The following is a 21,693-nucleotide window of genomic DNA, read 5'->3' on the forward strand; positions in this document are numbered from 1 at the left end:
CCCGTGTAGCCAGCCTTGAGTTAAGAGAAACTGCAGGCTTGTCAAGATTCAATCACAGCCAACAGCTGGTGCAGAGCCACCAACACCCTCCAGCCCTGACTCAACAGGTGAAACTAAGTTAGTCAGCCCTCCAGTTTCACCCACACCCTTTGAGCACCACAGACAGAGGCTACGAGCAGAACGACAGGAGAGATGACAGAGTGCTCGCCTCCTGGCCCGATGCCAGCTGTTTGAGTAGTTGTCAAATTACTTCTGAGCAGCTGGCTGCAAATTTGATTCTTAGGCGCATGCTTATAAAAACCAGCCAAGGGAGACTGTTAGGTGTGGAAGCAACAAGTCATTCTACCACTGACTTTGTGGTCACAGCCTTGGATCCTGCCTTGCTCATGTGACCCTTGGACTGGCTTCTGACTATGGCTTTTGGTTCTGATAGACTCCAGCTCATGAGTAACCCTTGGATTGCTTGACTGTGCCTCTCAGACAACCCCTTGGTAATAGCTCACTTGGCTCTCAACTCTTGGACTGGACTCCTGACTCAGTTTCTCTTGCTTGGACTTTGGCTGCCCCTCCCCCCCCGGAACCCATTCTTGGCTCTGCCTGATCGTGACAGTAGACAGCCAGGCTCTGTCCTACAGCTGCATCTGCTCCACTTCTACAGAGAGAGATTCTCACTTTAGGGATCTACAAGTAACCTTTTTGGAACTAAAGTATCCACCTGATGAAGCCAGGAAACAGATTAACAAAGCCAGAATGTTACACAGAGAAAACCTGTTGCAAGACAAGCCCAAAAGAGACAATAAGAAAACACCAGAAGTGGTCACATACTTATTGTCTTTACTGCTTTTGCAGCTAGAGTCATAAACAGCACCAGTGGTCACATACAGCTGTCTCGACTCAAAACAGTTCAATGCATCATTAGTGTCTTACAACCTCTACTGGATGACAGTTCTCTTTCACAGGTACTGGGGGGCAAATCTTTTCTTGCGCACAGACAGCCCCCCAATCTCAAACTCCGCACCCACAGTAATGCATAATCTGATTTGAACATGGACCCTGGTACCAGAGCTTGCAATAAACCCAGATGCCAACTTTGCTGCCACATGAACCCAGACAACACAATCACGGGACCTTACAACATCAACCACACCAACTCAGGCTTATTCACATGCTCATCTTCTAACATTGTATATGCCATTAAATGCCAGCAATGCCCTTCAGTTCTCCACACAGGGCCAACAGGGCAAACCCTACACCAAAGGATAAATGGACACAAATCCAACATCAAGAATCACAAGACTGAGAGACCTGTAGGAGAACACTTCAACTTTCCAGGACATTCAATGGGTGACCTCAAAGTAGCTGTTTTATTGCAAAAGAACTTCAGGAACAGACTGGAAAGAGAAATCGCTGAATTACAAGTTATTACAATACTCGGAACAATCCCCCCCCCAAAGGACTTAACAGGGATACTTGTTTCTTATCTCACTATATATGCTACACACATTCAGTCCTTACATATGTATTCTCACCAAGAAGAGCTATATATCCTCTTTATTTTAGTGTATTTCTTATTTGGAACAGTAGATTGCAATAACGTTTGTAACATAATGCAATGAACGTTGGAATGTATTTCTCTGATCTGGTGACAGAGGAGACAGAAGACTGCAAAACCATTCACCCCACCAAGAAGAAAAGGATGTTGTTAGTTACCTCCATGCTTGAGTGAAAATGGATAGAGTGTAACAACAGGATCTCAGTTATTTAACTCTTAGCATTCCACAATTAAAAAGGGTAGATTTACACATCAGTCTCCTATTTTGACATATTTATTTGCTTCACTGTGTTTCCCCCCTTAATTAAATCCAAACAAATGGTGACCATATAAACTTAGCTTGTTATTTCTGTTTGGTCTTTGCATCTGTTAAAACATCTTCATTATGTTGTATGCTAATTTGCTGTTCACCTCTGCCTATATATATGGACTGTTAACTTTCATTCCAATGTATCTGAGGAAGTGTGCATGCAAACGAAAGCTCATACCTTGAATAAAGCTATGTTGGTCTTAAAGGTGCCACTGGACTCAAACTTTGCTATATTCACGGTTATCTTTGTTGTTACCTGCCTGATTGAGATCTGCTCTCAGCGTTCTGCTGCCAAAGATAGGACCCTTCTGGGCAGAAGAAACCCTTCCCAAATGAAGAGCTTTCAAGAACAGACTGTCCCATTCCTACAGATTATAAACCTTAGCAGAGATGTCATAGAACGGATCACTTATGGGACATTTCAGGCCTGGCATGGCACACAATTTTTGTTCAAGGTGGATCTCAGACACAACTGTACAAAATGAGCTTTACTGTTTTTGCAACCGGAGTCATAAACAGCAAACCCTCATCCCACAATAAGCCTTGTTCCACAGGAAGGTTGCTACTGCAAAAGTTGTCATGTGATTTGACAACAGCTGCTAGAAATCTTGCCACACGCAGAGCAGTTTGTTTGTCTTCATCTCTAAGTAACCAGGATGATTTTGCTTCTGGAGAGAGGAAGTCCTGATTAAATAAAGGGGAGATTAGTTCATCTCTTAGAGCTCCTCAGCCTTTTGGCTTAGATCAAGTGTAGTATCTGCCCAAGGGTTAGAGAAGTCCACAGACAAGGCCACAAAAAGGTCTGTAGATACTTCCCTCATGAAGAAAAGTTCTGAGAGAAAATTGGCCTTCCAAGAATGTATCCAATATGACCACAGCAAGCTTAAGGAAACTGGAGAAGCCTTCAGACATGATAGCAAGCCAGGGAATTCCAGAATATGGATATGGAAAGAATCTGCTATTGGCTATTTTGGCAACCATCATCATCATGATTATTATTGCTGTTATCTGCCTGACTGAGATCTGCTGTAAGAATTCTGCAGCCAAAGGTAGGTCCTTTCTGTGCAGAAGGAAGAAACCCTTCCTAGATTTAGAGCATTTCAGAGTGGTATCTCTGTTGATGGATAAGCCACTTTGGCTCAAAGACATGTATCAGAATCAGGATGAAATACAGAAGAAATGGCAGACAAATTGCATGATGAAGTGTCCTTGGAGGAGGTGAATATAGTCAGCTGAGGCAATGCAAGACCATCCTTACCTGAACCCCTTTGAAGAAAATCAAACCCCTTTGAAGAACTGCCACCTGCCCCCACTGCCAGACCTCCTTCTCCTCCACCACCACCATCACCTTCTACTCCTTCTCAAAAGCCCAGTGTGAAAAAGGGTTCAGACACAGAAGGGGGACCTTCTGAGGACAACAGTTCAAAAGCAGCATCTTTAGCAACAGATGAAGGAAGAGATGATGAAGACCAAGAAGGCTCTGCTGAGAAATCTGAAAACCCCACTACAACAGAGGCTACGAGTAAGGCACCAGAAAGTGGGGAAGGGGAAGACAAAGAGGAAGATGAATTATCAATCTGGTTTTATAAATATTTATGCATATTATCTGGAATCAAGTTTTGCTCTTTTTTATACTGAATATTATTAAAAACCTAACTCTGAAATATAAAAACCCCTAACATAATAGATGCTTTGAATTGGATTTGTCCCAAATTCTGCAACCATGTTTCTGTCGGTAGAAGCAATCATCAACTGGCAAGAATGTTCCTGACAGCTGAGCCTTCATTGTGAAATGAGTGAACACATGGAGTATGAGCTTCTTGTTGACTAGTCTCCATCTCATTTTTATTTATTTTAGTAAGGTTTAGCGTTCGAGTTACCTAGAAATGCCATGAGCTTTACTGTGCAACTGTGATCAAAACTAGATATTTTTACAGTCCAGCCCTAGGCAGACTATTCTATACAAACTGGATTGGAATCCAGACAGTTATTCACTCAGTCTGCTCCAGATGCCCTGCTTATCACATCCCTGGTCTTTTGTTCAGCCAAGTCCCATAATCCCCATAGCTCAGTGTTTTTGGTGGACGAAGAGACCACTGCTTCCTTTCTCTCCAGAAGAAAAGATGGTTGGATCCATCCCATCAGTTGCTTAGGCTGGGGCAATGCTGCATAGGACTATAGCATTAATTATTCAACACTGTTAAAAGTTGTAAAATATGCATTTACTGTGCATCAAGTAGTACAGTAGAGTATGGAAGGAAATAATTCCAGATGGTAGCTATATTAGGTCTATTCCAGCAAAAACAAACAGGAATCTGGGGGCACTTTAACGTAAATTTTATTTCACCTGAACTTTTTGTAGACTAGAGCCAGTTTGGTGTAGTGGTTAAGTGTGCAGACTCTAATCTGGGAGAACCGGGTTTGATTCCCCACTCCTCCACTTGCACCTGGCTGGATGACCTTGGGCAAGCCGTAGTTCTGATAAGGGCTGTTCTTGAAAAATGAGCAGTTTCTGTCAAGAGCTCTCTCAGCCCCACCTACCTCACAGGGTGTCTGTTGTGGGGAGGGGAAGGGAAAGGAGCTTATAAGCCGCTCTGAGACACCTTTGGGTAGTGAAGGGCTCAGTATAAATCCAATCTCCTTTTCTTCTTCTTCTTGTCCCTGGTGTATGTGTGGGAAAATAAGGATTTCTGACCATACCTGTACATCAATGGTTTAAAAGTACAATGGATTTCTGCTATCTCCATCTTTATAACCTGAGTTTCATCATAATGATTTGGATGTAGAACTGAGCTAGGCACAGCTGGTATCTTTGAAGATCTGCATCTACTACAGTACAATCACCCCTCCAGAGTTATAAGCAAATGACAAGTAGCTGCTTGTTAATGACAACTGACTATTTTGCCATTAAAATTTCTAATAATGTATGACAAAAAAGTCAAACATAGTTTATTGAAAAATAGCAAAGTTGTTACTATTATCTATAAGCACAGGAATATAAAATCAATACAATGAAATTAATGCTTGAGCATCTAGTAATTACAAGATCTCCACTCAGCACTGTACCAAAATTCAGAACCGGGAAGGGAATGTTTCCAAACTAAACTATCCTACCTCAGAAAATGAAAACAATTGTGATATGGAAAAACAAGTCCCAGATACCTTTTAGCAACTGGAAGATGCTGGAACTCCATTTTATATATCTCCCAGCAGCAATGAACACTTGATAGGCCAAACCTTCTGATGGTTCCTCTCTGCAAATTGGTAATATTGGCAACTGCCTGCTCACATGCATTCTCCGTGATGGCTCCCACCTTGTGGAATGGCCTGCCGGAGGTCAGGAAGGTTCCCACGGTACAATGAATCACTCCATAGAATATGCAAAACAGAACTGTTCAGGAAGGCATTCTTACAATGGAATTCAGACTGCAGAGGGACAGAGTGGTCCAGAAGGGTACTTCCATTTGAGAGTAGAGAAGGGGTACTGCATTGTGTTGTACCTTTGCAATCCCACATTCTGCATTTCTTGCACTATGCCAGCCTGGGCAGTTTGCTATTCATATTGTCATTTAATTTTTTATTTATTGTTCATTGGATGTCTTATACTGTATGTTACCTTTTTCTGTACTTGGTAATCCACCTTGAGTCTTACTAAGAAAGACAGGCTATAAATAAGATAAAGAAAGAGATAAATGATGAGATACGGATGTTGCTGCAATGTTTTACACTAGCCTTCTCTGACACTTGTCCAGCAATTTACAAGGTTATATTCTGGGAGGAGGAGTGATAAGCAATAGCTAGTAGGACACTTGCTTCCACTTGGTCTTCTCAAACTTTTCCGAAGAACTTTGTTGAAACTTGGGGGGGGAGATTATGTGTCATGTTAAGACAAATACTATTTTCCACAGCTCTTGTCACACTTGATTGCAAAGAAGGTATGTAAGCACAACACTGATTCAATACAGAAAGTTTAATTTGCAATACAGTGAAGTCCATTCTGAGATTCTATGCAAGATTTTCAAAAGACCACTGACAAAAAAAGTCTGATTTCATTATCTTTTTTTAAAAATCTTTTGACTGAATTTAGCACCTCTAATTTTTTTAAAATTCAAGTGCTATATTCATCCTGTAAACTATAAAAAGCAAAAATGTAAAACTACATTCAATAATGTGAAAGGAGTAAAAGAAAGCTGCAGCAGGGAGGGGTCTAAAAATATAAAGAAGACAGGATTTTAAAATCTTACTGCAAGAGTATTAACTGTAATAAAAAGAGAAGATATTAAAACCAGCAATTTATTAGGTGCCAATATGTAATAGAATCCATAAGACAAGCAAAAAATGAGGTTAAAGAGAAAAGATTTGTTTCTAGGAAAGAGCTTCCTGACCGACACTACAAAGCAGTGCAAACGGTGTCTGTGTGGTCCCCCTTGCTAATAAATCAACTGTCAAAGGTTGATCTGCAATTAATAAGCAGCCAAAGCTTTTTCCAAGGATTTGTAATACTCTGTCAGTACAGTCCATGCTTTAGGAGCCATGAAACCTTCTGGAGGATTTTGCCCTTCTCTAGCCAGTTTGCGCATGCGGGTTCCCGAAATAAATTCAAAATCTTCATGGCTGAAAAGAAAAAAGAAAGACTATATTAGGAAGAGGATTTAACAATCAACTCCATTCATGTCTTTGTCCTAGAAGTGCTCCTGAAGTGAGTCACAAGTCAGAACGCAGATATTTAGACAAGGGGATCACCCCCATCTCCCATGTAGTGAGAAAGCACTTTTCCAACTACACACAGTGAAATATGGTATCAACCATCACCACCTCTACTGAACATACATGAAGGTGCCTTATACTGGATCAGACCTTTGGTCCATCAAGTTAAGTACTTGGTATGCAGACTGGCAGTGGTTCTTCAGGGTCTTGGACAGAATTTTTTCCCCTTACCTGCCACAGTTATATGTTGCGTCCAAGGAACTAACAGGCCAATAATCCCAAAGTCTGCTTCAGGAAAATTGTTTGAAAGCTTTATTAAAAAGTAGAATTATTACAGAACAACCCTCGCTAAGAAAGAATCAGCATGCTTTCTGTAAAGAGAAGTTCTGCCTCATCAATGTATTAGAATTAAGAATATCAGACATGTACATAGGTTGACGGTAACATACGTTTTACATTTAGACTTTCAGAAACTTTGATATTACAATTTCAGGTGGGTAGCTGTGTTGGTCTGAAGCTGTAGAACAATGTTTGAGTCCAGTGGCACCTTTAAGACCAGCAAAATTTTATTCAAGGTATAAGCTTTCGTGTGCAAGCACGCTTCCTCACATACAGAGGTGTGTTTTTTTAAAAAAAATGTATTCAGAAAAGAATAGGAAAGGTGGCTCATGTGAGCAGGTCAGCATTGTGTCCACAGGCAACATGATGCCTACCAAGTGGGTAGTGCCAGCAGGACTTTTGACTGGCTAGCTGTGCAGGTTTTTAAAAAATCTCCAGCAGCAGCTACCACCACAACACTAGGATCTTTACTATGTGACTGAAGGTAAGCTGCGTGCATGCAAGAAAATATTTTTAAACAATGTGTTCATTTTAAAAGGCTGGCAAGCAATCTAAGCGGTGGAGTCTCCCAAGTATGTGTTTTAGGATCAGCCGTATTTAACTACAGCTGCTTTGAAAAGAGCATCGGCAGCCGCGGGATAAGCCTATGGGTGCCACGTTTAGTCTGGCTCTTAGTCTTGCACATATTAAGGGTAGATTTTCTCCAGCAAGGAAAATTTCTTCAAGCACTTATGAAAGCACCCAAGTGGTGAGACAGAAGGGACACAACCAGAAATCCAACCACCTACTGAAAGGTAGGAGCTGCGGTGGCTCAAGTGGTTAAGACGCTGAACTGCAGGCTGTGGAAGGTCAGTAGTTCAGCAGTTCAACACCCGGGTTGCCACATGACGGAGTGAGCTCCCCCCAGCTCCTGCCAACCTAGCAGTTCGAAAGCAAGAAATTGCAAGTAGATAAATAGGTACCACTTCGGTGGGAAGGTAACAGTGTTCCGTGCACCTTGGTGTTTAGTCATGCCGGCCACATGACCACGGAAATGTCTTCGGACAGCGCTGGCCCTTTGGCTTTGAAACGGAGATGAGCACCACAACCCTAGAGTCGGACTCGACTGGCTTTCAAGCAAGGGAACCTTTACCTTTACTGAAAGGTAACCATGAGGTAGAACAATGTACCTAGCTTGAATTTGATTAAACATTAAGCATGGTACTTTTTTCAAAAAGGTGTTAAGAGTACAGCAACACAAAGACAAGAATTACTAAAAACTCTGAAGAGACAAGAGATTTATTGTTTTATTAAATACAGCATTTTCACTTAGTTTAATGAATTCATAACATTTATTTGTTACTCATTGCCTGCTGGTTTGTTTGAACCGTAAGCCAAAGGCTGACCTCAGTTGGATACAACTCAGGGGAGAAGGGGGGAAATGGAAGACAAATGTAGGCAAGGCATCTTTTCTTCTTTTGCATTATTGTTATGCTCTTAGTAAATAAATAACTTTACTCTTTGCATATTATGTGCAATAGGTTAGCAGTGGTACCCTGCACCCCATTTAGAGAGCCAGCGTGGTATAGTGGTTAAGAGCGGCATTCTCTAATCTGGAGAACTGGGTTTGATTCCCCACTCCTCCTCCACATGAAGCTAGCTGGGTGACCTTGGGCCAGTCACAGTTCTCTCAGAACTCTCTCAGCCCTACCTACCTTACAGGGAGTCTGTTGTGGGAGAGGAAGGGTAGAGAAAAGCAGGGTACAAAACCCAGTTCTTCCACTTGGGTACATCATTTCACTGCCAAGTATAATTGCCTTACACGCAATTCTAATTTGGATTATTCCCCCACGTTTTTGGGTTTTTTTGCATGTTGGCTTGTCTTAATCTTATCTTAGCCTCTTCTTTTATTTTTTTTTATTTATTCTTCACACTTCTACCCTGCCCTCCCAGCTGAAGCCAGCTCAGGGCGGCTTACATAAAATCGGCACATGGTTACAATAAACGATTAAAACATTTAAAACAGTGCTAAAACCAATTAACAATAGCATAGGTGCTAGTATTGTTGGTATTAAAACAGCGATGGCTACCATATCAGCTCTCTTCCCATATCCGGCTTGTAGATCTTCCTCGAATATCTTGCAGGTGGGCTGGCACGGGCGGTTATTACGATTTCCGAAGGCAACAGGCTTCCTATCCTAGTTGTTGGTGGTGGCAGCTCCAAAAGCCTGGCGGAAGAGCTCCGTTTTACAGGCCATGCAAGACTGTGAAAGGTTCTGCAGGGCCCTGATTTCCTCTGGGAGCTCATTCCACCAGGATGGAGCCACCACCGAGAAAGCCCTAGCCCTGGTTTTCAACAGCCTGGCCTCCTTAAGACTCAGGAGGACCAAACGGTTCTGAGCCCCTGAACGCAGTGCTCTCTGGGGAATACGTGGGGAAAGGTGGTCCCTCAGGTATGTAGGCCCCTGACTATAAAGGGCTTTAAAGGTAAGAACCAGCACCTTGAAACAAATTCGGTATGCTGTCGGCAGCCAGTGGAATGCCTTTAGCACAGGCTGGATGTGCTCCCGGATTGGGAGTCCCATCAACAGTCTGGCCGCAGCATTTTGCACCAGCTGCAACTTCCGGATTTGCACCAAGGGCAGCCCCATGTACAGAGCATTACATTCTTTCATTTCTCTGCTTGTTTTATTTTTTTCAGCCATAAATTTAACCATGTCACTTCTTTATTGCTTTTTCTTTATTGGTTACCTCAACCCTTCTATGTTGAGTCCCAAGATTTATTTTAGATGCATCCATTCCCGAGGTTCCATCATATCTTCATTTTTCCTTTTTTCTCCTTCATTCTCTCTCTCTCTCTGTTCCTGAGGTCCTTTTTTGTAGATTTCCATCTCATTCTCTTTACAACCTAGTTATATCAAGGGTGGACTGGCCCCTTAGCTTATGGGGAAAGCGCCCAAAACACCCTCTGTCCTAGAGGGCCTCTGAAGGCCAGTAACAAGCTAAGCCGAGTGGCTCTTATGGTGCTGAGAGCTCTTCAGGGGCCACTCAGATCAGACGTAGACTGTGGCAACAATGACAGTGATGGTCAAGCTTATACTTGTTGTCCTTGTTGGGCTGAGCCAAGCAGCTCCTGCCACACAGACAACAGCACAGGGGCCACTTGGTTCAGCTTGTTCCTGGCCTTCAGTGCTCCTCCAGGAGAGGGTAATCTGGGAACTTTCCTAGAAAGTTAGGGGGGTATTCTGCTCCTGCTGTCTATTGACACCCAGTCCATTCAATTCCTTCCAACTGTTATCAGACATCATAAAATGCATTTGTCTCAGCTAGCGTATAGTCGATTTTACATTCAGTCTCCTCCCCACTGCTTTTATTTAGTATTACCTACTAAGACTGTAAGCTCTTGGGCAGGGCTGTCATGTCTAACATTGTTCTGTACAATGGCAGGTTGTTATGGTGGTGGTGGGAAGCGCCATCAAGTCACAGCCGACCTATGGTGGCCCTTTGGGGTTTTCAAGTCAAGAGATGTTAAGAGGTGGTTTGTCATTGCCTGCCTCGGTGTCGCAACCTTGGCTGGTCTCCCATCCAACAACTTACCAGGACTGACCCTGCTTAGCCTCCAAGATCTGACAAGGCTGGGCTAGAGCCATCCAGGTCACGGCTGGCAAGGTGTTATAGGTGAATTATATTAGCAACTCTTACAACTGTGTCAGTATTAAAAAGCCTGTCTGGAAAAACAACAACAGATGCATTTCTTTTTGACACCACGAGCACCACAACTTAAATAGAAACATTACTCACTATGTTATTTTTAATAAAATTACACCAATCTGAATAAAAGCTTTTAATCAATGAGTGTAGAAAAGCAGCTTAAGCAGAAACATTACTCACTTTGTTATTTTTAATAAAATTACACCAATCTGAATAAAGGCTGTTTTATTCAATGAGTGTAGAAAAACAGCTTATGTATGAATTATTAATCTGCTGTATGACAGAATCACACGTTGCCCGTTTCAGTCAATTAAAACTCACAATTCTCCAAAAGGGCCCTGGGAAGAATAAAAATTACTATATCTGTTCAGAAACAGCCAAAACGCAATCTAATAATTTGTAGTAATACGAGAGTTTGCTTTCCATTTACTCTGTGATTTATGTACTTTAATTTTTAGCAGAAACCATGCTAAGTGAATGACAGAAGGACATTGTCCATCCACAGAACTAGGATTAAACAGCACTCTTTGAAACATACACACACCAGAAATTAATCAAGCAGCACAAACTACTGCCAAACTACTACTTTTCTCAAATGTTTCTTTATACTATGAAAGGACAATTGCATAGTGTTCAGTAGTTCCCATTAGCACTAAATCTGAATCACAGGAGAATCAGTAGATGCATCAGTATCCTGTTTTATAGCACAAACTACCTTCAGATATGCCAAGCTACAACTGGATACAGATAGTCATAATGCAAATCCACAAGTCATGAACAAGCTGGTGTTAGTTAGGACAGCTTGCTATGGTGGGTATCTCTGATGTTGGATCCTACCAGCTTTCTGGGGGCAAAAGGGGGCAGGGAGTCTTTTTGTGTACCTGAAAAGGCAATGCCAGGTATTGTGGGACCCATATGGACAAAAAGCCCAGCAGAACAGATGCAATGTGGACTGGAATTGGGAAAGCCACTTCCCTCATGCACATGGACAAAGTGGTAGGATCTGACCTGCTGTTACTTCACAACAGAAATAAAAATACTGGCCAACCCTTGTTTTCAGCTTTATTCAGGACAGGTTATTAAAAAGGCAGCTCAGATATCAAAATGTCAAATGAAAGCTACATTATAAGATGAGGGGAAACTGTACCATCATGACCAGAACATGCCACTTGTCCTATTCCATTGAGTTTCTGGACCTATGTAGAGATTATTCTTTCTCAGTGGGCATTTGAAGAGGCTTGATGATGGTGACCCACGGGCTAACTAGAGGATGCTCTGGGTTTTGATCTTGGCTTTAAGTACAGCAGTTTCTCTTGGTGTTGCTTTTTTACTTTCAGCTGTTTTTTCTCCTGAAGTTTGGCTCGTTGGGTTTGGGGGGAGGGGGGTTAAAACATGTTTGTTATAAATTGTTGGCTTACGATGAAGTCCTTAAAATATTTATTTATTTATAATTCGATTTATATCCCGCCCTCCCCTAAGGCTCAGGGCAGCTAACAATTGGGGCAAAAGCCATATTTAAAACAATTAAAAACAGAATAAAAACATAACAATAATACAACAAAGTGCTGGTGCTCTGATGTTCCCAGTTCCAAGATGGGTTCCGGTAGGGTGGATCCGGACCGACGACGTAAGTTCCAAAAAGGCAGATAACCAGTCTTCTTCCCAGGGCCCGCTTGCACCCTGATGGTATCTCCACCAATTTTGGCGGCGGTGCATTGGTGGAACAGTAGTGGCGGCGGCTCCTACTCGAAAGCCTGGCGGAAGAGCTCCGTCTTACAGGCCCTGCGGAACTGCGCAAGATCCCACAGGGCCCAGATCTCCTCTGTGAGCTCATTCCACCAGGTAGGAGCCGCCACCGAAAAGGCCCTGGCCCTAGTCTCGGCGAATTTGACGTCCTTGAGGCCTGGGGTAGCCAAAAGATGTTGGCCCCTGACCGTAGTGCCCTTGGGGGAACATATGGGGAAAGGCGGTCCCTTAGGTATGCCGGACCCTGACCATAAAGGTCTTTAAAGGTAAGAACCAGCACTTTGTATCCAGTACGCTATTGGCAGCCAATGCAGCGCGTTCAGCACAGGCCAGATGTGGTCCCACCTAGGGAGACCCATCAACAGCCTGGCTGCTGCATTCTGCACTAGCTGCAGCTTCCAGATTTGCAACAAACGCAGCCCCAAGTAGAGAGCGTTACAGTAGTCCAGCCTCGAGGTGACTGTCACATGGATCACTGTAGCCAGGTCATCACGGTCAAGGAATGGAACCAACTGCCGTGCCAGCTGAAGATGATAAAAGGCCGACTTGGCAGTGGCTGCTACCTAGGCCTCCATCATTAACAAGGAGTCCAGGAGCACTCCCAAACTCCTAACCTCCGGCACCAAAGGCGCCCCATCGAAGGTCGGGAGAGGGAGTCCCAACCCTGAACCGCCCCGACCTAGGCCCAGGACCTCCGTCTTCGCCGGGTTTAGTTTCAGTCGACTCAATCTGAGCCAACCAGCCATGGCTTGCAATGCCCGTTGAAGTTCATCTGGGTCGGAGTTCGACCAGCCACCCAGCATCAAATAGAGCTGAGTGTCATTCGCATATTGATGACACCCAAGCCCATACCTCCGGGCAATCTGGGCAAGGGGGCGCATGTAGATGTTAAACAACATCGGGGACAGCACTGCCCCCTGAGGCACCCCACAATCAAGAGGGTGCCTCTGGGACCACTGCTCCTCTATCGCCACCCTTTGTCCCTGACCTTGGAGAAAAGAGGCAAACCATTGAAGGATCAGCCCCTGAATCCCCGCGTCAGCGAGGCGGTGGGCCAGCAACTGGTGGTCGACCGTATCAAATGCGGCCGACAGATCGAGCAACAACAGTGCCGCCACACCACCTCGATCCAGATGCCTTCGGAGGTCGTCAGTCAGGGCGACCAGTGCCGTCTCCGTCCCATGACCCGGGTGAAAGCCGGACTGGAAGGGGTCTAAGACTGAAGCATCCTCCAGAAAACTCTGTAGCTGTATCGCCACTGCCCTCTCAATAAGTTTGCCCAAATAGGGCAAATTGGACACCGGCCGATAGTTGGCCAATTGACAGTATCCTTGAAAGGCAGAGTTTAAAAAAATGAAAGTGGAACCCTACCTTTTTTGAATTACAAATCAATCAAATCGATTGACTGAACTTGATTCTAAGGTGATTTCAACAATTTATAACCTTATGCTGGTCAATGGTATTGTGTGCTAAGCATTCTTGTGATTACACCACTGATCCACTAAAATATTTGTATTTGTAACTGACTTGGCCTCTTTCTCCTGAGAACATAGTTTTTCATCCTACTTAATGGAAGAGTTACATGGAACTCAAGAATCCCGAATTCTAACTGGACTGGATTCAATAAAAAGCAATTTCTTGCAGATGACACATGAGTCCACCACTAGATATCTCACAGCTGAACATGCAAAATGCTTCCATCAAACTGTACTGTGTTTCAGGTGATATGAAAGTTCTGACCTTGTTACATAATCAGTGATTGCTGACTCACACATGCAAGTCATTACTTCTCATTGTAGCCAACACATAAAGAGCATGTGTATGTTAACCAGCTTTATTCTCTGGTACCGACAAGACAACAATTGTCTATACTTCAGATCAACATACGACAGAAAAGTAGTTGCTAGTACTAGACAGACATTGGGTGGTATGAAAATACATCAGATTCTGTCAAGCTGCAAAATTATTAGCTTTCACAAAGCCTTTTCTAGCCTTTTACAAGACATATTTCCTTTCTTAACAATGTTCAGTCTCAGAAAGCACCCTTTGGCTAAGTGTTACAGTAGCCTTCCAATAAAGACTTATGAATGTGTACAATTCCAAAACAATATGGCAATACAATGTGCCAAGTCCTGCCTTGCAGCACTGCACACCCCCACATGGCTAGATACATGGTACTTTCCCCCTTCTTTTTAAAAGGCCAAATGAAACAGATGGTCTTTCATCGTAACCACTGTGGATGAGTGGCCAAGCTTCATGCATTTGCTGGCAGATTTTCATTACAATTAACATTTCAAGACTTCTTTACCCATCACACTGTATTTTTTTAAAAGTTCAATTGTCTGGAATATTAGGGTAGAATACTTTTTGCAAAAAAAAAGAAAAGGGAAAAAGGAAAAACAATAATTCACATACAAAATCTAGAAAGATGCTGGCATCCCAGGCCTGGGACAGAAGACATATTTTATCAGCGTTATTCATAAAAATACAATGCTATTCATAAAAATATAAAAGGTGGATCCACTGAGGACTCTCAGGACAGGAAAAATCCAATCCTTTCCATCAGCCCACACTTCCCTACCCCCTGGCTCACCCCAACCTTCCCACTCCCTCCACACCCTGCCCTGCAGCTACTCTTTGCTCCTTCCTCAGCTATTTCTGAACCTTTAAAAAAATGTCTGGTTCTGTGGGATTCATGACCATGATCTTGCAAGTTGTGATGCGTGTGCAGGTACACATTTCACTTCTGTTCCCCCAGGCTTGTAGAAATATCTCCCCTTCCTACACATGGCCCCATTGTGTGGATTTTTTGTATATTTATGCCAAAGCCAAGTTGAGAATTAGACATATGATGAAGTGGCCATATATGATCCTGGAATACATGAAAAAGGGTGTAAAGAGCCAATGTGAAAACAGGAGGAGCGTGAGCAAAGATGGTGGCCCCATGCCCCTATGCATATGCACCCTATATGGTCCTCACAGTGCTCCACCCCTACAAAAACCATTTCTGATCAAAAGGATGGAGCCTACAAAGCATACCGTCTGTATATTCACAAGCACTGTGCTCACATGGGGCAAATAGGTGGGGGCAAGGCTCTCCGCTTCTGTGTCTCCCACTACACAGTTGCCACATGCATAGGACTGAGTCTGATAGTTGATTCATTGATCTCAGTATCATCTCCTCTGACATACAGTGGCTCCCAAGGCCACAGATATTGAAAGGTTTTCCTAATCCCCAGCATTGCTAGAGACTGAACTAGGATCTTCTACAACCAAAGCACATGACCGACTTCCGGTTTGCGGATTGGCGATGGCGGTCGCTCTCCCCAGCTTGCGGGGAGGCGATTAGCACACCAGCGCCACGGAGGGATGCTGCCTCAAGTGGCATCCCCACGGAGCCCTTGCGATGGGTTCCAGGCCAGAAGACGTCTGAGGGTTAGCCTCTTCGATGGCTTGACGCCCGAGAATAGAGGCTTCCCTCCGCCCTGATGGTCCTACCGCTGAGTGACCTTCAGGTACAAGCTAACTCAACCAGGACAAGCGCAGGAGATCGAGTGGAACAATGAATAAGAAAGTGAGGTCTGAGATATGACCAACAATGAACGTGAGTTCGAACTAAATGGACTATTTTGATAAAACGGAGTACTGCCCCCGTGGGAAAAGCAGAGCGCAAGGAGGGATGCCTCTTAAGCGCATGGACAGATCAATGCAGTGAAGGGGGTAGGGGGAAAGTATTTGGATGGGAGAGCTCCAGAGAATACCAGGGTCAGGAGGCAGCATCAGGCTATCAAGTCATTTCTTTTAATGCCCTCCATGCCCCAGTAGGAGTCGCCAGAGGTTGCCATGACTTCAAATTTTCTGTAGAAACATAGGCATAACCTGCTTTCTGTAGAGAGAAATGGAATAATAAAAGCCTACAAATCTGTGCTGTCCTGACTTTTGACTAAGTGGGGGAAAAGGACAGACCAATTAAAACCTCATATCCTCATGAAGCGCCAAGCTGGGTGACACTCAGATGGGCCGGTGTGCCGTCCCTTTGAAGGGAGGATTTAAAGTGCAGTTCCCTGGGCACCTTTTTTGCCTGAGAATGTTTCACCCAACATCTGTGCTGCATGCAGCAGACGCCACACCAAATGGGAGTTCTGCTTTCACGTGCAGCCAACCATCTTCCTTCCACTCCAGCAACAGTAAGCACGTCTCTACAGAATAATTAAGAATTGCCTGCTTTCCCACCGCTGTCTCAGCGACAAATTCCAGAGTGCAAGCAAAATAATAATACCACACTGCTGAGCTGACAAATCAAGCTAGAGAGACTCGTACAGTTACAAACCAGAGTGGGGTTGTTGGGTCCCCCCTGGCCATCGGTGGGGGATGGAAAGCCTAGGGTTGCCAGATCCAGGTTGGGAAAGTCTTGGAGATCTGGGAATGCAGTCTGGAGAGGACAGGAACCACAGTGGGGTGCAATGCCAAAGAGCCCAAAGCATCCATTTCCTTCCAGGGGAACTGATCATCGCTGCAGTCTGGGGATGAGCTGTAATTCCCGGGGATCCCCAGGTCCCACCTGGAGGCTGGCATCCCTGAGTTAGCAGAGAGCCATTCCTCTGGCCCCAGCAGGAGTTTAGACTCTTTAACAGCAGCACTCTTTAACAGCAGCACTCTTTAACAGCAGCTCGAACCTGAATCTTTTCCCCCTCTTTTACCAGCTGTAATTCCCGGGGATCCCCAGGTCCCACCTGGAGGCTGGCATCCCTGAGTTAGCAGAGAGCCATTCCTCTGGCCCCAGCAGGAGTTTGGACTCTTTAACAGCAGCACTCTGTTCAACTCAGCAAGCAGCTTTCGAACCTGAATCTTTCCCCCCTCTTTTACCACAGCCTTCTGTTTATAACACTGTCCCCACATTTTAGGCTTATTTTCCCAAACTAAGCCCCTTGGTACTTCCTGTCCTTGTTATCTGGCTTTCCTAAATGTCATAAGACCTTCCTTCTTCAAGCATAATTGCTTCAGAATGGTATTTTCAGTAGGGGTTTCAGAACTTCACCCACCTATCAGAGACTACCTCAGCTGCTTGACATTTTTTAGAAAGGCCTTAGAGGCTCAGCTTACTTCTGAATCAGAGATGGAGTAGAAATCCCAGGCCATCAATAGGCTCCAGTTATCTCCCCCCCCCCCATCTCTCGCATGTTTCCAAGGTGATTGACTAGGCAGGAAAAAGCTTTTAATGTTGACAGCATAACCTTCAAACTAAGCACGCAACTGAAATCATGCAGTGGCCTGAATTATGGACATCACTCTAAAGAACAATCTTCTGATTGGATCAAAAAATATTTAGCAAAGCAAGATTATGAAAATCAATTCTCTAAATTGTGTCTATTATGATCTCCATCACATTGTGGGGCAAGACTCCCTATTTCACTGTCACAACTACCACCTCAAGTAACACCTCATGGGTTGCTCGAGACCAATTCCACACAGGTGTATCACTGTAACATGCCAGGGAGGCAGTTGGGTAAGGCCTTGTGCAGACTACAAGAAACAGGTATATGTGCACTAAGTAAAATAAACTAAAGGAAAATTACTAACTGTACACTAGCAATCCATGGCATATCTGGTCTTTGTTAGCTGCAGGATGCCCCTGTACCTGGTGCACCTGCAACCCTCTTTAGCATTATTCCCCTCTGTCATCCTTCATGGCAAACACACATCAAAGTGTGCTCCAAACACAGACCACTAAAGCATACTCAACAACAGACTCTCAGAGAAAGGAACAGCTCCCCTTTTCAGACCCCATCCTACATGTGCTCCAGGGCCTTCAATCCATCTGGGCTGCTGGGTCTTGGGCTGAAGCCCACCAGACCTGGCCCTTCCAAACAAGAGGTGTTAACACATCAAAGGATTAGAGTGTTTCCCTCTCAGTTAGGAAAGGATGCTTTCTACACAGCTGCAAAGAGCACCTTCTTCCCCTCTCCCCAGCCACAGAGACACCAGGGTTCCTTTCCATCACCATAACTGCTACAACCTCTCTTGCCCCCCCTGCCTCTCAATCCATCACACTGTCAAATCATGCAATGTGATTTGGTGTTCCAGGAGACCTAGTCTAGCAGCTTTGAATGGCTAGTCAAACTAACCTTCCTCCACAACCTACATAAAAAGTAAGCGTATAAGACCACTCATATGAATGGCCAACTGTCCATTCTGCAGATTTTGAAACTGTGTTGTATTATTATAGACTTTGGGCGGGTCAAACAAACAACATCTCCACTCCCAAGATACATGAAAGCTGTGCTCCACTTACAAACCTGATACAGAAGCATTAAATTCTCATTCAGCACTCTAGTCAAACTAACCTTCCTCCACAACCTACATAAAAAGTAAGCGTATAAGACCACTCATATGAATGGCCAACTGTCCATACCACTTGAGCCACCACAGCTCCTGATACAGAAACATTAAATTCTCATTCAGCACTCTAGACGAGAAGATCAGTTATACCAGGTTATAAGGTAGGATATTTTTATGGAAGGCCTACAGAAAGGTATGTATTTGTTACAGATGGAAAAATCTCTGTAATCAAAGCACACTATGTATTCAGAAACTTGTCAGACCACATGATGGTATCAAATGTAGCCTGTCAAACTAAATCTTCATATAAACGAGCTGAAAACAAAAACAGCAAAATGATCTACATTAACATGGCAAGCAGTGCAGTAATAATTTTGTATTAGAGATGCAGGAACACTCTTTGGTGCCATTCCAAGGCCACCCAAGTTGGCAAAACAACTCAGAGCAGTAGAGATCCAAGCTGAGTTTGGGATTTTTAATTTAAGATGCAAAGACACACTTAAAAAAAACCCTCTACTAAATGGTAAATCAGGCACTGCAGGTTTCCAGATTAGAATTTACCATGGGCCCTGAGAAGTAGGAACATACTTGAAAGTGAAGTAATAAGTGCAGAGACATACTGGCGTAGAAATTCAAATCCCATACCCAAAAAATTATGTCAGACGTTCATCACTTTCTAAAACCGAAAAATAACTTACTGTTCCGAGTCATAGTAATCCATGCATTTCTTTTTCTTGTTATAAGCTGCCACTCTAAAGGGTACAATTTCCAACGTTATCAGGCCTGGCGCCATAGTCAGCACTTTGGCACCATGGGTTGGATCATAGAGATCTTTTCCAGTCTCGGGATGCGGCATGCCGGCAGGATCTCGGCCCACAATGTAGAAGTTTGCTCCAGCTACCATTCGTGACCTACAATGCCACTGAACCTAGAATAAGATTTGAGAAGCAATGTTAGCAGAAGAGAGAAAGGCACAGTCAGGGAAAAAGGCAAAATCCCATTGTTTTCTACAACTCAGGGTCATATAACCATCAGAAGCAGAGCTACTGTGGTCATCATCTTGTTTACCAGTATGTGTATAGTAGTTCAGTAAATAATAATAATAATAATATACTTTATTGTCATTGTACATAGTACAACGAAATTAAAGGTGCAATCATTCGGTGACCTACAGCCATACTCATACACTCACACAACCATTCACAACCATCCCATAACTCCCTTAAGGTTCACATTGCAACTTAAACCACCAATGTCACCCAAATTCCAATTTCATACATCATTTAAAGCAATAATAGCTCTCGAATAAAAACTATTTTTTAATCTGTTTGTCCTTGTTTTAATTGTCCTATATCTTCTACCCGAAGGCAGCAGTTCAAACAGGGAGTATTCAGGGTGTGACAAATCCTGCAGAATGTTCTTTGCTTTTTCCAAGCATCGAGAACTATACAATTCCTCCAGGAACGGGAGAGGAGTAACTCAAACAAAAACAGACCCATGACCCAGACACATGTGGCTTGAGCCTGCAGTTGCACAAAGATAATTCTGCATGGCAATTGGAAGAGCACACTCACCAAAACAACAGGGTGCCACTTAACATTCAGGTAGTTCTTGCCAGGAGTATGAAGGATTTCAGTAGCATTCAGAACCATGGTCCCCAATATGGTACCCATGGAAACCATGAAGCCCACTGCTTCTTTCCCAAAGGCTTTCCCAGCTTTCATCCACTTCACTGGAGCAGTAGGAAGTGCTTCAGTAACCCCTTCATTATGACTGAATTCAGCCTTGTGTGGCAGCCATTTTGTTGTGATGCCCATGACGTGTTCTCAAATTCCCAAAAGTTCCTATAAACTGAACAATGTTGAGGACCCCTGCCTTAATGGAAACTCTTAGCTTGCGTTAATAAACCCACCCTGTAAACATGAAGACATTGCCCCCAGACAAGATGGGGTCTTCAAGATACAAGGAACATACAGTACAAACCCTGTGGTGCTTCCAGTCTGCTTAGGTTAAATGTCAAGCAACATGATAAAGGGGGAAACGGAACTCAGAGCAAAATGGGCATAATGTGGCAAAGGAGCAGGAGATAAGAAATGTGAGCACTGGCTTAAATACCACTAGACTGAAATCTCTTGGATAGGGATCCAGCAGGCAACTTTCCCTGGGCAGGGGTTTTGGAAAATATTCCTTCCTTCTGTGGTGGCAGGAAAGTCTTAGCAATTAGAAGCAAATAAAAGATCTTGATTTTGTTCAATCCCATGTCCCCTGAGTGTATTTTTAAAAAAATAAAATGTAGAATTTGTGTTTTAAAGATAATTTGCAATGAGAATATCGATCAGACCTATGCAAAACCAACAGCTCTCCTCTCTCCACTGGCTTGCAAGCAGCAGTCAAAGACCACAGAAATTCCAGTAAGTGACAGCAAAAAGCAAAAATAAAAGCACTAGCCAACAAACCTTGAAGAGATGGCCTATTTATTAAGTACTGAATACCCACAATTAGGGTTACATCATCTTTTTCCTGCCCAGAACTGCTGTGGCTTCATCTGGCATATAGCACTGTCTATCCAAATGGCAAACATCCTGCACTGCTTGATTTAGTCTAAACCAGGAAAGCTAAAAGCAATGTTCTAGAACACTAAAAAGGTACACACAGAAACCTGTGCAATACTTCTTCTCAACTGTACGTCCTACACTGGCCTCTACTACAGACCTCCACTCTGATACTTGGGCTAGAATAGAGGTCATCACAGTCCTTACAGAGCTTGTTGGGTACTAATATGCCAACATACCAAATCAGCATGTTTAAGACCCAACCGGCCTACTTTTTCAAAGCATCCTGAGTGTGAACTCTACTTTCCCCTTACAGTGACCAGATAGTACATTTTCATCCAAGCGATGTCCCGTTCAGCTGGTCTATCCTCTACAAATTCCTTGGTCAAAGGCAACCATCAAGGTCTGTAACATGTGCATACCCAACCCTTTTTGAGATGGAGTGACAAGAAATGCAT

At 43.7% G+C, this 21,693-nt stretch overlaps 1 protein-coding gene across 1 annotated transcript in view; it reads right to left on the reverse strand.

Annotated features, from left to right (window-relative positions):
- Positions 1 to 6,057: 6,057 nt before the first annotated feature.
- PAPSS1 (3'-phosphoadenosine 5'-phosphosulfate synthase 1) overlaps positions 6,058 to 21,693 on the reverse strand; it is an 82,677-nt gene continuing 67,041 nt past the window's right edge. Inside the window, exons 11-12 of the mRNA XM_015417041.1 lie at positions 19,382 to 19,611; positions 6,058 to 6,476 (exon numbers count right to left, since the gene is read on the reverse strand). Of these exons, the coding sequence (XP_015272527.1) occupies positions 6,326 to 6,476; positions 19,382 to 19,611 (381 nt within the window). The 3' untranslated portion in view covers positions 6,058 to 6,325. The remainder of the gene's footprint in view (positions 6,477 to 19,381; positions 19,612 to 21,693) is intronic.

The sequence above is a fragment of the Gekko japonicus genome, unplaced genomic scaffold (genome assembly GCF_001447785.1).
Source record: "Gekko japonicus isolate JY-2015 unplaced genomic scaffold, Gekko_japonicus_V1.1 scaffold628, whole genome shotgun sequence".
In the NCBI taxonomy this organism is placed as follows: domain Eukaryota; kingdom Metazoa; phylum Chordata; class Lepidosauria; order Squamata; family Gekkonidae; genus Gekko; species Gekko japonicus.